Raw genomic sequence first — 16,542 nt, 5'->3', positions numbered from 1 at the left:
AGACGTTGCCAAGTGGTTCATATTGCTGTTCTAAATATACAAACTGAAGAGGCATATTTAAACAAGGAGAAGCTGGTACAGTTTGAAATTTGATACTTGCAGCCCCAAAGAGAGATCGTGAGAAAGTAGAAGCCATTTTGATAGAGCTTTCCCCAATTTGGCTCCTCCTCACTATTAAATATCTATAAATCTACAAATAATACTGTAATTTAGATTTTTCTTATGGTATGTAAAAGCAGAAACCAGAAACAGCCCCACCGTGCACCCTGCTGATGGTGGCTGTAAAGTTCTGTGTCAAAGGTTTCACAGACACTCTCTGTGGTGCCTCAAAAACAGATACAATGACCAACAGTCGTATCTCAAATCAGTGGCTGTCTAAGATTTCAGTTTTACCATACACCCTGCCATTTGGCAGGACGTTGCCTCCGTTGGCCAAGTTAGTAAGTTCGCCACTGGAGTCACGGGCGCCTCTTTCACTGCTGCCCCCGGTCAGCGGCACCACAGCCTCATCTGTTCCCTTGGCCCCTGGAAGCTCCTTAAAGACGGGGCTCTCCTCCTCCTCCTCGGGTATCTTGTCCAGGCTCTCGTCGGAGATCCTGGACAGAGCCTGCTTCTTCTTTAGAGAGCCTGAGGGGAAACAAAAGACTCAGTTAAAAGATAATCCCGGACAGACCATTTTAATCCAGTGCCGTATGTGCTTTTTTGACTAAATTAACACAGCAACACTTGCCTGTCTGGTCTATATTCTAATGTGACTGATTATTTACAGTAACTTTGAGAACGTTAAGAAAATGCTATACATGATTTCATGTATAGCATTTTAGGCTGTGACTCATTTGCTAATTGTAGGCAATTAGCAAATGAGTCACAGATTTTGTCCAGAGAATATTTTTTTTCTCATCATAAATATACATCTTTCTGCATGTGTTGAATTTGCAGAAAAAACTAAGCAGCAACCTTCCACAACAACAAGTAGAGCCATCAGCTGATCCAAACTAATCCCTGCACTGACAGACCTGATGGCCCCCTGCTCCTCCAAACTGCTCCAAATATAAACACATAAACAAACCCTGTCATTGCCTGTTTCATTTTGATGGATGCAGTAATATCCAGATTAGGATGGATAATGTCACCTATAATCCTCACAGGAATTCAGCAACAGGCCAAGTTCGCCTCTCGCGAAAGTTCGAGGAACGAGTTGGTCAATTTCAAGCCTAAAGGTGGAATTTGTTGCTTTTATAATAAAAGCTCTTTATGCTTTTTAAGATCTATGAATCCGTCAGTCAAAATATGATTCAATTTAACTCAGATTATTTGTTTTTGTATCAGCGCAAATCATCTCAGGCATGTCAGGAATGGGGGTTGAGAGCTTGTGGCTTTGTTTTTGGATTGCAGCAGTTCTTATTTACCCTGCAAGACATTGGTAGACATAGGTTGAATTTAACAGACTGGTCTCCATTCTCTCAGATATCCCTCTCACTGCTCTTTCTACTGTTTCAGTTAATGTGTCATGTGTTTTATTGCATTGTCTGCTTTGCTGCAGGCTGATTTTCCCATCAGGGGAAAAATTCCTAACCTTGATCTGAAAGCTTTCTACACTGCAGGCTACGATTTTAACTCCTTGCATCTGGCAAAGTGTCTGAGTGGAGCTGCTGGAGTTCTACACAGAGTTCACAAAGTTTTTTGGTGCCTTCAGTGGCTTTGGCAGAGGCCAATGAGAAAACACATCCGCTGGCATCCAATGTTTAGTGTCTGAGCACAGAGTGTGCAAGCAGAGGCTGAGGCTCTGTTGTTCAGCCCGGGCCAGAACACTGGGCTTTCAGGCTTTCACATGCCGTGAGAAAGACTGGACACACACACAGAGACAGAGAGAGAGAGAGAGAGAGCGAGAGAGAGAGAGAGAGAGAGAGAGAGAGAGAGAGAGAGAGAGAGAGAGAGAGAGAGAGAGAGAGAGAGAGAGAGAGAGAGAGACACACACACACACACACACACAAACCTACTTGCTATTTTTCTTCTCATCCAAGGACACACGAGGATCCAGACCAGCACTGCACAGACCAGCGATCCGGCTAAAGTTATGAGGAAGATGGCCCACACTGGTAGCATCTCTAATCCAAGCACTGAATTTCACACACAAAACACACATGGGGGTATAAGAATAGTCATTTTAAAGTCACGGAGACGGGGAAGATAATGTGATGATACGTTCGTGTCAGACTAAGTAAACACAGACATCATCTATTAGAGCTAATGAACACTTTGGTAACTTACATGGGGCTCCAGTGTACATGATGGAAAATGTGTTGATCCCAATGGTGGAGGCATAAAAGAGAGGCAGCGCTCGCAGGCCATTAGGGACAGAGTCATCCTGAGGAGGACACAAACAGGTTGTGTTTTAGTAGTTGTTTTTGTTGCTGACTATATATATATAATTATTGACGATTAAAAATACCAAATATTTTCTTAACTTAAAATGAACTAACATGAGGATCTGCTATTCTCTAAAAACCAGGACTTGGATGTGAAATCCAGTCCAGGAAATAAAGCCTTTCTTTCTTTTACTCTATAAAGTATTAAATTATACTCATACTGTGGTGATAATAAAAACTAGAGACATCTTAGCCACGAGTACATCCCATGAGATTTAAGCTCCCTGATGTGCCCATTTACTAAACTTCTTCAAGTTCTTATGTGACCACACTTCCAGGAACAACAGCTCTGAACAGCTCTCTTAAAAAATAATTGCCGATACAAAGGTGAGAAATTTCTCCAGATTGATGACTGATAAAATGCTGTGATCATGTGCTACATAAGATGAGTGATAAAAACAGAATTTATTGTGGGGGAAGATGTTTAGCTCAGGACAATTTATGGGTGTGGATATGATGAAAACAAAATGATATGTGACAACTCATTCTTGCACAATGTGTGGTTTACGATTACAAAGAGCTTGGCATGCAATGTGCCTGATCTCCTGGGGTAAAAGTCTTGCATCCAAAACTAAATCTAAGCTATATCTCAAGCCTGCACAGACACAATAAAAAGATCAAGTACTCCAATTTAGGTGACGCCTCCTGCCTGCAGAGACAGGTGAACTCATCCTGAATTTGACCTGGCTTTACAGTAATTCCAGCCCAAATGACAAATCGTCTTCATGAGTCATTCATACATAATCCTGCAGTTGTGACCTTAGGATGATCCAGAATACTTTTCTCCTCCTCGTCTTTCAGACATGGCCTGTTACATAACAGCAGATCTGTGGCCAAATCCAAAAGATTTTATCTGTGCTTAGGTTCTTTGGACATGTATGTGTGCAAGCATTTATGTCCCAGTCTTCACTGTCATGTCCTCATGCTGGTCTCTAAACCTATGGGCAAACGACTCATTTGTATACATGCTGACTTAACATTCCTCAGACATAACATGTCTGTAACTCAAACCATCATTAAACTGGACATAAAAAGAATACAGACAAGAAGCTTCTCTCAGGGAGACTGGGCAAGTTACTGCAGGGATTTGAGCCAACCTTATTGAGGATAAAGTGTCTGATGAGAAGGAAGAGGAGTCCAGACATGAGTCCAGAGAGCAGAGGAGAGATGAACCATGACGCCACTGCAGGGGGAGGAATAAAAGTCAACAACAACAACAACAACAACAAAAATCATTCACTGATGCATTACCGTTACCTATTATGATTAATTTATCAGATATTTTTATACCATTGCCTGTTTTCTATATTTCCCTCAATTACCTCAAAATTCTAAAATTCTCAGGAAAATGTTTTAGGATTCAGCTCAGGGTTAATATATATATATATAAGTGGTTTGAATAATAGAAGTTATTTTCTCCGACTGGGAAGTGGAAGTGCTTTTTTCTACTTTTTTCATTTCCACTTTCACAAACATATTTTTCAGATGTGTTTTATTGCTGCATTGCATGCTGGTCTACTGAGGCTCCTGAAGTGGGGGTGGGGTGGGGCTGAGAGCTCTTCCACCTCTACAATAAATTACTTTGTGTGTGAAATGGTCAAGGGAGTCAGCCTCAGTGGCTACAAAACCTGAATATTAGTGTGTGGGTTTTACAGAGAGAAAAGCCTTTTTGCCAAACTCTACTGGATATACACGGACATGTGTTCAGTATCACTATCAAAGCCATTATGAGCAAGTATGAGAGATATATAAAAGCAGTGTACTGTATGTGTGGGCCATGAATGCACGATAGCAGATGTGAAGATGTAAGTGTAAATACACACAAACGGGTCTCAGTCAACCCCTTATTCATTACCGATCTTGACAAGCTGCATCCACTGCACACCCTTGGTGCCGATGGCCACCATGGAGAAACCGATGGTGGCGCCAACAATGCAGTGAGTCCCAGAGATGGGCAGCTTGAGGAAGGAGGCGATTAGCTGCCAGACTGCTGAACCTGTGTTCAAAACAGACACACACACCTCAGACAAATTTAACTGGCTGCCCATTCTGGAACAAAGGCGAGTCCGAACGGCATCATTTCAGCATTTTTGCGCGCAATTATGTAAAGTGGTTACACTGTCTTGTGTTGTGTTTTATGTCATTAAATGAAGGCCAGGGGAAAAAAAAAAAAATCAAACTGAGTTATGACAGTAAGACATTTTAATTGACAATCTGAGCACATAGAAACTGAAAATTATTAGTTTAAGTTTGCATTGCTTGTGAAAGCACCAATGAACCTGTATTTTAAGTTTTAATAAAATGTGATCGTCCAATACCAGGGACTCGCTTTCAAAAAAACATGAAAGAGTGACAATGGATCTCAAAAATGAGGTCCAATGTTTTTAACATTAATGATTAAGACTCTCAGACTCTCAAGTTCAAGTCTGCGGACAGATGCTAATAATGACAAACAACAGAGAATAATGCTTGATGTATTAAAGAAAAATACCTCTGGGAACTTTTTATTCTGCTTTAAGAAATGAGTCCTCGGGCTTGGAAGAAGTAGTTCTATGTTAGACACCGACAAACGCACTTTAAACTGTGTGCTGTTGTTTCTGCATGTTGTGAAACATTATAACTTTGCAGGAAACAATTGTAGTATTTTCCTGCTGTTATTGAAATGAAATCATGGAGTTAAATTCTTTAAATACTGTGTGAACAATATGGCAGAGAAAAATTGTTTCCTGCTGCTCATTTTTTCCTTAACTCTTGCCTGTGTTGGTCTGGGACGCAGGAATCCCCCTGTGCACAATATCACCTCATTTATCAGCGTTTCCCAGCACCACAGCATCATTGAAATGGCATTGTCCTATTGTTTTGTTGTTCCACGCCATTCAAGGCACTGAGAATATTCTACAACTCTGTTTGTGCTCTGCTGTAAATGTGTTTAAATGTGAAGATATTGCTTCCTAGTTAGTTGTGTTACCAAAAAACAGACTTCTTAAAGTATATCTGCAAACAAATGTACACATTTTCACACCATTTTCAAGAAGTTTCTTTGAACATTTGCAAAACAAATGAGCATTTGTGAGCAACTTGAATATAAAAATCACATTGGCTGGCGTTATGTAATTTAGTAGTCTATGCATCATTAAAAAAACTTAACAAAAAAAAAAAACAACAACAACAACAACAAAAAAAAACTGATTCAGTTGAATATGGGTTGGATGAGGTGGAGGAGAAGCTTTTTGCAGATTGGGAAGAGGTTAAAGTTCAAATAGGCACAGTAATACAATCAGGTGGGTGATGACTACCAGTTCTCTGGGCACACAGAGGGCAGTGTGACAGTAACATGGACTCTGATCACAGCTGCACACATCATCTCACTCAACCTTAGTAACACAATGAATTAATTTCAATTGTGTACAGCAGAGGGAAGAGTAGAGTCTGCTTCATAAATTAAATCCATTCAAATATGTACGGAAATATGCGATGGAGATTTTTCAAATGCTCGTGACAAGCTTGGTGGTTCTAACCCCTCAAATATGAGGACTTATCTACTTCACTCTACTTTATATTACTGCATATGTCACAGGTTTGGACTGTTGGTCAGACAAAAACAGCCACTTAGACTGTACTAAATTGTCTTGGTAATTTCACTGTTTCTGTTTTTTTATCAAACAAGTGGTTTCTTGCAAAAGAACTGACATAATCCTCAGTCACAAGTTAGAGACAGAAAAGCACGTCACTGTGTAAACATGTCAGTATTTTATGTATGTATGATGGTAATCACATATGAATATTCAGCAGATTCATATGCCAATTATTCTTATGATTATTATCCAAAATAATGTGGACAAAGCAATAAGAGAAAAATGTCACAGCCAAATATCTGATTCTGTCCAACCCACGGTGCAAAACCCAGAGATATTTAGTTTGCAAATGAAGGAGCCAGGAAGTCAGCAGTAAGTCAGCTGTGACGGATCTTTTCTAACATGGAAAATTAAGCTTTGCTGGCTCCATGCAAATGTGTTGTGATGGACAGGTTCAATTACAGCACACTGCAGTTGAAATAAAAGCTAGTCGGACTTACCGACCATGGCGCTGACCTCCCCTGCCATGAGCACCGGCACCGTGTCGTTGTACAGGCTGACGTCTATGATGCCCTTCCGAATCGTCTCCCCCACTTTTGCACCCAGCAGCATGGAGCCCAGTGTCTCAAAGATGGACGCCAGGATGCAGGCCTGCTTCAGCGTGACCACACCGGACCCAACTGCCGTGCCGAACGAATTGGCCACATCGTTGGCGCCCACCGAGAAGGCCAGGATGAAGGCAATGATGAAGCCAAGAATCACCATCCACAGATACTCATTCATTTCCATCTTGATATTATTTGAAAAAAAATCCAAGTGGAGAAAAAAAAACTATCTTAAATATTCAAAAAGAAAAAAGTAGAAGTGCTCTGTGCGTGTTTAGCGGAGGACTTGGTAAGCCTACTCCTTTTCTTCGTCCCCTGGTTGTAAAGAGTTCGAGGGGAGAAGCACAGCTGCTAACTAAGCGTTTGGAGCTCAGTCCAAAGATTGGAGACTAGTGATGGTGGCTGCAGGAAGCATTCCATAGCTTAGTGTGAGACAGCCTGTCTGCACGTTCCTTCACCTGCAGGAGAAATCAGACAGAGGAGACACAGAAGCAGATTAGTGTAAAAAGGCCATGATTACTCTTTTTCAACAGCTGCTGCCATCTGATGACACCTCCCAGTGACTTCCCCCGAAAAGCTACAACAAAGGCAGGGAGGGACTAAGACAGAGAGGAGGAGGAGAGCTGGAGACTGAGGAATGATGATGATGGTGGTGCAGAACTGGCTTTTGGTCAGACAGAGAGATCACTGAGGACATCTCAGATAGCCTCAGTAGGAAATCATAGTCTGCGCTTCAAAAGAAATCAAATCAGACCGATCAGAGGGCCTGCTGTCAGCACTGGGACTAAAAAAAGAACACAGTATCTCAATTGAGACGTGCGCAATGCCCTCAGCTTTGGAGCAGACTGTTAACACATCATCCTCACACAACAGGGCAGCCAATGCGTCTACCAAACCTGCTTTCATTTCACAGGTTTGGCCTTTGCCACACATCCTGATGGCCTTTGGCAGGAGCTTAATATAACAGACAACTAGATCATCTCCACTCACACACGTGATTCTAAAAGTGATAATAAAAGAGAATTGCCAAGGATATTAAACACATTTGGTTATTAAAAAAAAAATATATATATCAAACGCTAAAGCAGGAGGTAGCTGAGCTGAGAGCCTGGTGGCAGGTTTCAGTGCAGCTGCCCCTCTAATCTTTGCCTTCAGTCTCAGTGTGACTGTTGTGGTGCTAAATGGGTGACAGTCAAAGGTTCATTGGAGTTTTGCAACAAGCCTTTTGACTTTTTGATTTTTCAGTTCAAACAAAAATCAAAGGCTTTGCTGCAGCACACAGTGAAAAACAAAAGTCCACACTGCAATGCAGTGAGAACATCAGCAGCTCCTGCTTGATGCAAGAACGGTTCATAAAACTGCATGCTGGGGGGGGCTCAGGTGAGTAGCCTTAGTGTATTTGAGTGTCATCACAAGAAAGCAAGTCTTGTGTTTTTCTGTTTAATTTACTGCCACATTTTTGATACTCCATTTGATTTTCTTGAAGCACTTAGATTTTGCCTTAAACAGACGGCAACTAGTCTCAAGCTCTTATCACTTCAATCTCTGTCGGGACATGGAGGTGCATTTGTATGCAAATCAGAACATCTACTGCAGCGGGATCATTTCAGAGCTATTAATTACACCAGGTTCACTCTGATGCTAAGCCGGGTTTCGTTGAGAATGTGAAAGTTATTTTGTAAGCTGACAAATGACATCTCACATTTGATCTCCACACTACAGTGAAACAGTGAAACCAATTTTACGCCGATGCCTTCGAGTTAGTACAGGCGATCTGTGAGGGCAGATACCAAACCTTCCCCTGTTTCACCACGATATGAATAGTAATAATATCAAGATCTGCGGCTTTTCTGTCTTTATGCCCCTGTGAGCTGAAGATCCTTCAGTCTTTGGGTGTGGTTGGACTACAAGAGACGTGAATAAATCAATCTTGACTACAGTAGATTGTAATTTTTTTTGTCATTTACTTTTTGGAGATGAAATGATTTTAAAAATTAGAATAGTCAAGGATAAAAAATCTGTTAAATTAGTTTTGGCTCCATGTATTTCTTTAGAGGTGTGATCATTGAGGGATTTAGTGACTATAGTTGAGCTCAGGCTAACAGATTCCCTTTGCTCCTGTAAACTTCCATGAGGAAACAAAGACAACATGAAACATGTTTCAGAAACCAATGATGGTCCAATGAGGCCACCAACAGTGAAACCTCTGGTGGTCCCCGAGAGGCCTCCACACCACAAATGACTTGCTGTGGGTTCTCTCCCCTTTTGTCTATGCCACATAATCAAAGTCACGTTACGCGGGTTAATGACAGTACATTTCCTGCTTTGGTTGGAGCCAATTGTTAATGGGGGAGCATTAAATGTTAACAGCTTGATGGCAAGGCGAGTACATTCTCCCGGCATGAACCCACTGTTTGCTCCTCATCGTGTGGGGGCAGGCAGCTCCTTTCTAAATAGCTCGCGGCCAGTTATGGCTCCCTCCTTGTGACCAAGAGCTCCATCTGGAACAGTTGAGGTCACATACTGCTGTCCCTTTATCCTTTGTTGAACCACAACATGCACATAAAAAGACGATAATGATTTGTCTCTTGATCAGGGTCACAGAAGACCTCCCTGAATCAGGACAGGGCACCTCAAATAACAATGAGAATTATTAACTTTTTTAATTGTTAAAAGATCTGAGAGGAAATCTGACATGGTTTTTCTCACAGTAATTCAAAAGCCTTTTCCTTTTCATATATACATGTGAAGTGAGCTCCAAGGTCACGAAATCTAAAAAACTGAGCTTGTTGGACAGGGTTTGATTAGTCACTGATCCAGGAGGGATCTGTGAAGGATCGGTGACTTTTGGAAGAAAATTAAGCCATTAACTTCTATCCATTAAGATAATTGCCACTGAAAGGTTATCCATGTTAATAATTCATTACTAAACATGACAGTACAATCTTAGGTAGGATGTTAAGTGCCCTCAAGAGCTTCATAGTTGACTTTAGTTGATACCATATTAGTTTATCAGGAGCATTAAAGTACTACTTTAGTGAATCTGCACCAAAATTCAGACATGTAAAGGATTTGAGTCAGTAGTTCAAGTTCAATATTTCATCTTTGTTTGACAACTTCTTCAACAAGCAAGTGCTGAATAAATAATATGTTTTACAACCAATGTAGTGAGAGTAGCAGAGTATGAGGGACTAACAAGATGTTGTGTAAATGTTTGATCAGCGGAACACCACTGCCGCGAGACAACCACACAGTCAAACATGGCCCTCCACCGAGCACCACCAGAGACCCCACCAAGGAAACAGTCTGCGCCACGGTCAAAGCACGTCAGCACACAGCACATCCTTTTTCTGAAGTGTGAGTGAATGTGCAAATGTGGGAAGGAGGAGAGGAAAGACGAGCGTGAGTGACTTGAATGTGGGCGTGAACACAAGTACCGGGCCATTTTAATCAGGTCTACAATTTTCTAAACAGGGAAACTCAAAATGACAGCTGCAGCTGAGCTGACACGTGGCTCGTTTTTAAGACCTTGTCTTACTGTAACACATGAACACTAGTCCACGTACTGCCGCTCACAGTTGTGCACATAAAACAAATTTCTCCTGAGCTAAAACATTACAGTGCGGTCGAATTATTGATCAATGCGCTGAGGGGGAGATTCAACAGCTCAATAGAAATGTGAACTACTCTGAGGGGAATGTAAAAAAATAAATAAATAAATAAATAAACTCAACTGAGCGTCCTCAAGTATCAATAGCATTGTCAGGGTTACAGGAGGTAGTCAACAAATGTGGAGCAAAAATCAATCAGCAATTAGACTTATTTTATATGACCTTCACCTTCATCACCTCGGTCTTTAAGTGGGGGGAACCATTTCTGCCAGTCCTGTTTCGGCAAATACAACTCATCAGCATAAAGGTGAACCACATTATTACACAACTATTTAGAAAATAATTAGTTATTTGTTTCAGAGGGAAACTCCAATCACATAAGTTAAATTAAATTACTTCTGGGTTTGAATCAGGTTTAAATCAGCAACTATGGTTCCATATTTGGTTTGGAAATTTAAAAAGAAATTGCAGATTCACACCTCAGAGGGGAGCTTCCCTCCAGAGCAATGGCAGCCAAGACTCATGAATAATGTAGTATTTAGAAATCAAACCAAACCTGATTTGGAAAGAACAAAAGTGAGATTATTCAATCCAACGGCCACAATAAAAACATAGATAATCGTAACATTAAGGCGGAAGTCCCCATTAATTTATGTCATCCAACACAGAGGACTGGAGGAAAACACTTCTGTAGTGGGCTGCATCTTCTCTGTCATGATATACATGATAATACACTATAGCCTCTGTGTGACATGCTTTGATCAGTGATTGTGCATATTACACAGTCACATCTGACCTGAGATTCACTCAGAGGAAGACGCTGTTTCGGTGTTCCTTGTTTAACATCACTGTGCTGGGAATGTTATTCTGTTTGTGTGCTCTGAAAGGGGTAAACTGCAGGGAAGGTGGCTGTGGGAAGTCCTGGGTGTTGCATTTATGTGAAAGCTAATAAATACTCTGATCTGTTGGAGAGACATTAGATTTAGGTCTGAACTGTAGCCCTTTGGATTTCGCAGAAACACCTGATGGTGGGTCTTAGAAGGTTTTGAACCAGAGGAAAGGGGTGTTGTAGGTAACTACACCTCCACAAAATACATTATAGATACAGATTTATTTATTTTTTACATGCCGGTAATATGTAGACCCCCCACCTATGGCCATGACCCCCCAGACTGTCACACATGAACACAAATAGACCACTATAACTTCTGAGCTGTGAGACGGAGAAACACCTCGTAGAAACCAGTTCTCAATATCCGGTTTAAAAACAACATGTCTGCTGCTCAGCCTGGGAAAGTGTATGCATTCTCACAGATGAAGAGATACATATGAGCTTATGTCCTTGACTAGTGAGTCAACAATCCTGCATGCCTTCCCGTATACATTGATTTGCACAATCAGCCAGCATTTAGAGAACAACCCTCATCAGAGATTCAGTTACAGATTCACGTGTGTGATGCAAGCTAAGTTGAGCTCATGTGAAATGGCTTTCTTGCCAACAGAGTGGCAATATGACCTTCAGCATGTTAACACGAATCCTCACCTTCTTAGGCTACACAGTCAAGTAGTGTGACTTGTGACTGTTTGCACTGCTCGTACGAATCATTAATTAGGATTTTATAAGTGCAAAGAGTTAAATAACATGGAAGCAAAACACCCAATCCTCCTACTTTAATAACAAAGAAATTTGTTGTATAAAATGTGATGCAACCTTCTGAAGGTTATCCATTCACTCTTCCTTTTTATTTCTCTGCACAAAGATTATCCCTCTTTGTGAAAGAACTCTGCAAAAAGAAAAAAAAAAAAATCAACACATCAAGAGCTACTGAACTGAGAAGTGGATTGATTTGTCATTTAGAAATATACTTCAAAATATCACATGGTAAAACACACAGCATTAGAGGCACAAAATACACTCGGAGGCGGGTGTCCCATAATGGAGATTCACCAGCATGAATCATAATTGCTGTCTGGGTAAGAATGAGCGGCACTGATTATGTTGCTGTTTTGCCCATCACTGGATACTAAAACATAAATAGGAAATGAAACTGTGATGCAATGAATTCAATTTGAATACTGTCAGCAAAGGTTGTTTGAGATAATGTGCAAGCTTTGATGATGCCAAGTTGGGCAAGTTAAAGTATAATCAGGATTTAGACTTGTGCCTAGCTTTAGCTGCTTCTAGCTTCTGCTTCGTCATCTTCTTCTGGCTGCCTTTACAACCCAACAGTAATAATATCACAGTTAAAACACATGTACTCTACTGGACTAAATATAAGTGTTATAAAAGAACACAGTGGAATTGATGTAATTATAATGAGCTCATTTTAAGTTGCTCGTATAAGAAGGGACCAGAGAGCATTTTGGTGCGGCTTCATCCATCTGGATGGTAAAAATGCTAATAAATGCTTCTAATAATAAAGTTAACATATCGTTAGGCTGTGATCAAAGTTTGTCACATGGTGCAGGTTGTCAGTAGCTCGGTCTACAGTGTGTAACAGCGTCCGTGTCCAGCTCAGGTGGATCATACATGACATGCCGCACAGAGCGCTGTCCAAGGTGCTGAACCTAGGACCACCTGGAGCGGACCACCTCTGTCTCCTCGTGTTCAAACTTTGATTTACTTCATGAAATCCATTTCTGCTTTCTGTAAGAAAGATCTGTCAATATTTTATCTATTTTAGCTGATTCATCCAAAGGGGACGTACTGAACATATAAAGCAACTGCTTTGGCATATACTGACGATTATAACTGTTTAATTATGGTGTTGTTGTTCTGTAGTAGAAATTAATCCTCGACGAAGATACCCCAATACATCTCCATGAGATGGGAGATTGGTGGGGGACATGTATATGTAGAAAAATATAAAAGGATAAAGTTTTGCAAGTTTTGACAAATCTTTCATGTGTTTATGAAAACACTAGCTTTACTTTCTGGAGGCGGCTGTGACTCAGGAGGGAGAGTGGGCTGTTTGCTAATCACCGGCTCTTCCTGTCCACTTCTACAAGTGTCCTTGAGGGAGACACTGACCCCCATATTACTTCCACTTGGCAAGCTGGTGCCTTCCATGGTGGTGTGTGTTTGTGTGTGTAAGAAAGAGATAGGGTGAGTGAGAGAGCCAGATGGCGAAGTTTTTTCTTGCTTCAGTAGAACATCACTATTGTATTTTGTCATTTACCACTTCATAGTTCAAAATAAACTTGTGTCCCATCTCAACACTTGGAAGTGCCACAGTCTGAGACACATGCTCCTGAGAGTTATTGTTGGCAGACACATTTTCTTCCTGCGGATGCCAGGCAGCAAACAGTACACATAATGAGGGCACTGAGACACACAAAACACAAGCCTAAATTAGGTCTCCATCGCTAATATACCAGATTGATTGATTGTTAGGTCTAAATTTGAAGGGAAATTGTTCAATAGACACAGCTTTTTTTTTTTTCTTTCTTTTTAAAATCGGTTCTTTCTTTCCCTCCACATCAGCCTGAAGCAGCACGTGTTGTGTGCCATGACCTGTGTGAAAACTACCTACTGCCATCACTTCTCTAACTGTTTAAATGATCTCTAACTGCTCTCTGCTGTGGCTGTACAATGCCTGTTAATCTGCCTGAGATGCCACTGCACCACAGCTGGTGCAAAACACCGTGTCACGAGCTACAGTCTGCATTGACACGCGGCTGCACTATCCACGCAATGATTCAAACCCCGCTCGCTCCCCCTCCCCTCATGAGAGTCTTCTCAAGGCACATGCTGAAAGGAACAGAACTCAGAAAACATACATGCAGTGGCAGATAATAATTCACGGCAGCATCCTAACCAGCGCCAGCTAATTGTTATACCTGAAGCATACGCAACTGCGATCTGTGCCTGCAAGGGTACACAATTTTCACATCTACCAGCTCTGTAATATGCTAAGAGAGAGAGAGAGAGACGTGGTTAAGACAAAACAAATGTTTAGGCCAAACAGGCAGGTAGACAAGCCTCGAAGCCTGGAAATCAACTCCACTCACCTTCATGTCTCCTCACATCAGTAGAAGGTGGGAAAGTGGCAAAGATTAATGAATGTCAGGCAAAATGACAGTATTGCGGGGGGGGAGAGAAATGATAGGTTGAAAAAGGGAAACAAATTGGAGCGAGCATGTGATTAATGGGAAATGAAATTATGAGGAGCGAGTGGAGGAGAGGAGTGAAAGAAAGGAACAGCAGAGACTTAGTGAGAAATCAGCAGGTTGTGGTGGTGTTGCAGGGAGAGGGAAGGAGAGAATTGAGCAAGCTAAAAAGAGAGAGCAACAGTGAAAGAGAGAGAGAGAAAGAGAGACAGTATAGCCAACTGAGTCTAGACTGCCCCTTAAAGGAAAGCGTCCGCATTCACAGCACACATCAGCCAATGAGAAATGATAGAGGGGCAGAGCTGCACCTTTAACTGGCTGTCTGCGTGCAAAGAGGACGGTAGAACTGGGAGAAGGGCAGCCAATGACTGCAGAGGAGGATATCTAAAGAGGGGAAGATGAGAAAGAGAGGAGGTGAACCTGTGCATGGATGCGCTTCACATTCAGGAAGGAGCGTGCAGACGGATCAAGGGCATTGAGAGCACTGGCCCTCTGTAGATCTGCTCACAGCACAATGCTGGTTGCAGATAGAGGGAAATAATATGCCTAAATTCTGCTGAGCATTGTGTTCAGAAAGGACGCAACAGTGCAAGAAGCTCATGGACTGAGCTCTAGTCGCAGAATTAATACAGTCGATTAATACAATGCTTTTTACAGCGAAGAATTTGAGTAGGATGAAATGACCTCGACCAGTTTGGACCATTATTCTTGGTGACATGGGGGCCATCACAGAGGAACACACACACTATCTCAACACCGGTAACTGGCTGTGAGCCACCCGTCACTTTCTCGGCCTTTCTCTCTCTGCCACAATTGTCCCTTTCAAAAGCGGGCTGAACACAGGACGCCTTTATGTGACTTGGTTTTGGGACGCAGTGACAGAGGTTGTTGTCGACACAATGAAGGGCCAGAGTCACTGCAGGCACATTGCTGACAAAATACAAAGCAGACTACTGAGTCAATGACTCTTCAGCAGTTCCTTAACATTCTCTGATAATGCTACAAGAAGCATGAAACAGAAGAATCAGACGCAACTGTAAACAGATAAATTCATAGTCAGAGTTGGAGCCTTTCTTCTAAACTGACTGCAGCATAATGCTTTTTTGTAGAACTGTTTTTTTAAAGTTTGGAGACATTTACTGGAGATTTAGCTCAACCACACACACACATATTCTGTAATCCTCCAGTTTGAACCATCCACTTAAAAACACTGATTACTCACGTCCACCACTGAAGCTAAAGCAGATTCTGGTGCAGTTCAGGTCCCGTCCCCCTCACTCTCACATAATGTTAAGGGACTAGAGTAGGGGCGATAAATTCATTCGTCCGGTCCAGCTCAGAGGGCTGATCTTGTGTTTGTTTGAGCTCCTGTGGTTTTTTTCCCTCTATCGTCTCTCACTCATTCTCTCCCTTTCTGTCCCCCAACTGGCCCTGCCGGCTAAAAAGCCTATCTGCGTCAGCTGCACCTGCTGCCTCTGACTCTGTGCTTCGCAGCAGGGAGGCACTGTCTCCTAGAACCCATAACACACACATACACACACTCTGTACAGTGTTAAGATCAGTCAGCCTCCATGAGCAGGAGGGGGTCGCTTAAGAATGACAACAGCGGCGCGTATGACTGCAGAGAGCACGTCGCTCTCAACATCTTCAAAGGTTCCTCGCAGACACACATTTCCATAAATCCTCTCAATCATTCTATTTTCTCTGATGATAATGAAGATCATCATCATCATCATCCTTCCGTCTCCCTGCGACCACTTACATCCCAATGCAGCAATGAAACATCTCACAGCCCAATCTCCGCACGGAAATAAGAATCTCATCTTTGTGTTTCATCAAAGTTATTGGTGACATATATGTAAATATGTAAATATGTGCGTGTGTATGTATGTGTATATATATATATATACACACACACACACACACACACACACTGATAAACACTGAACATTGATGGAGCGAATGGTAAAAACAGCAGGTGGTGCTTTAACAAGGAATCAACTACGCTGCTACAATGCTCCTTATAATATACAATAATAAACATGCAACTGATAAACTGATAATTTGATTGGGTGGCAGTGGCAACCTCTTGCAAAAATGGAAAATGGCCAACAGCCAATTATATATCTGAAATCTGCTTGTAATTTTTGACATTTTTTTACCTTCACTGACATCACTTGAGGCAGTTCAGACGTCATGCAGCTCCGTTTTC

General features: G+C 41.7%; 1 protein-coding gene across 6 annotated transcripts in view; it reads right to left on the bottom strand.

The window, feature by feature from the left end:
• Window positions 1-16,542, bottom strand: part of slc20a2 (solute carrier family 20 member 2) — a 41,964-nt gene that overhangs the window by 12,726 nt on the left and 12,696 nt on the right. For 5 of the 6 annotated variants that reach the window (XM_029510039.1, XM_029510040.1, XM_029510034.1 and 2 more), the window contains exons 2-7: window positions 6,505-7,067; window positions 4,285-4,425; window positions 3,527-3,612; window positions 2,272-2,368; window positions 2,001-2,120; window positions 394-627 (exon numbers count right to left, since the gene is read on the bottom strand). In XM_029510039.1, the coding sequence (XP_029365899.1) occupies window positions 394-627; window positions 2,001-2,120; window positions 2,272-2,368; window positions 3,527-3,612; window positions 4,285-4,425; window positions 6,505-6,793 (967 nt within the window). In that variant the 5' untranslated portion in view covers window positions 6,794-7,067. Of the gene's footprint in view, window positions 1-393; window positions 628-2,000; window positions 2,121-2,271; window positions 2,369-3,526; window positions 3,613-4,284; window positions 4,426-6,504; window positions 7,068-15,552; window positions 15,574-16,542 lie in introns of those variants that run through there. The other variant, XM_029510037.1, reaches the window with a different exon arrangement.

The sequence above is a fragment of the Echeneis naucrates genome, chromosome 9 (genome assembly GCF_900963305.1).
Source record: "Echeneis naucrates chromosome 9, fEcheNa1.1, whole genome shotgun sequence".
Classification (NCBI taxonomy): Eukaryota; Metazoa; Chordata; class Actinopteri; order Carangiformes; family Echeneidae; genus Echeneis; species Echeneis naucrates.
This window is presented reverse-complemented; position numbering and strand designations above follow the sequence as displayed.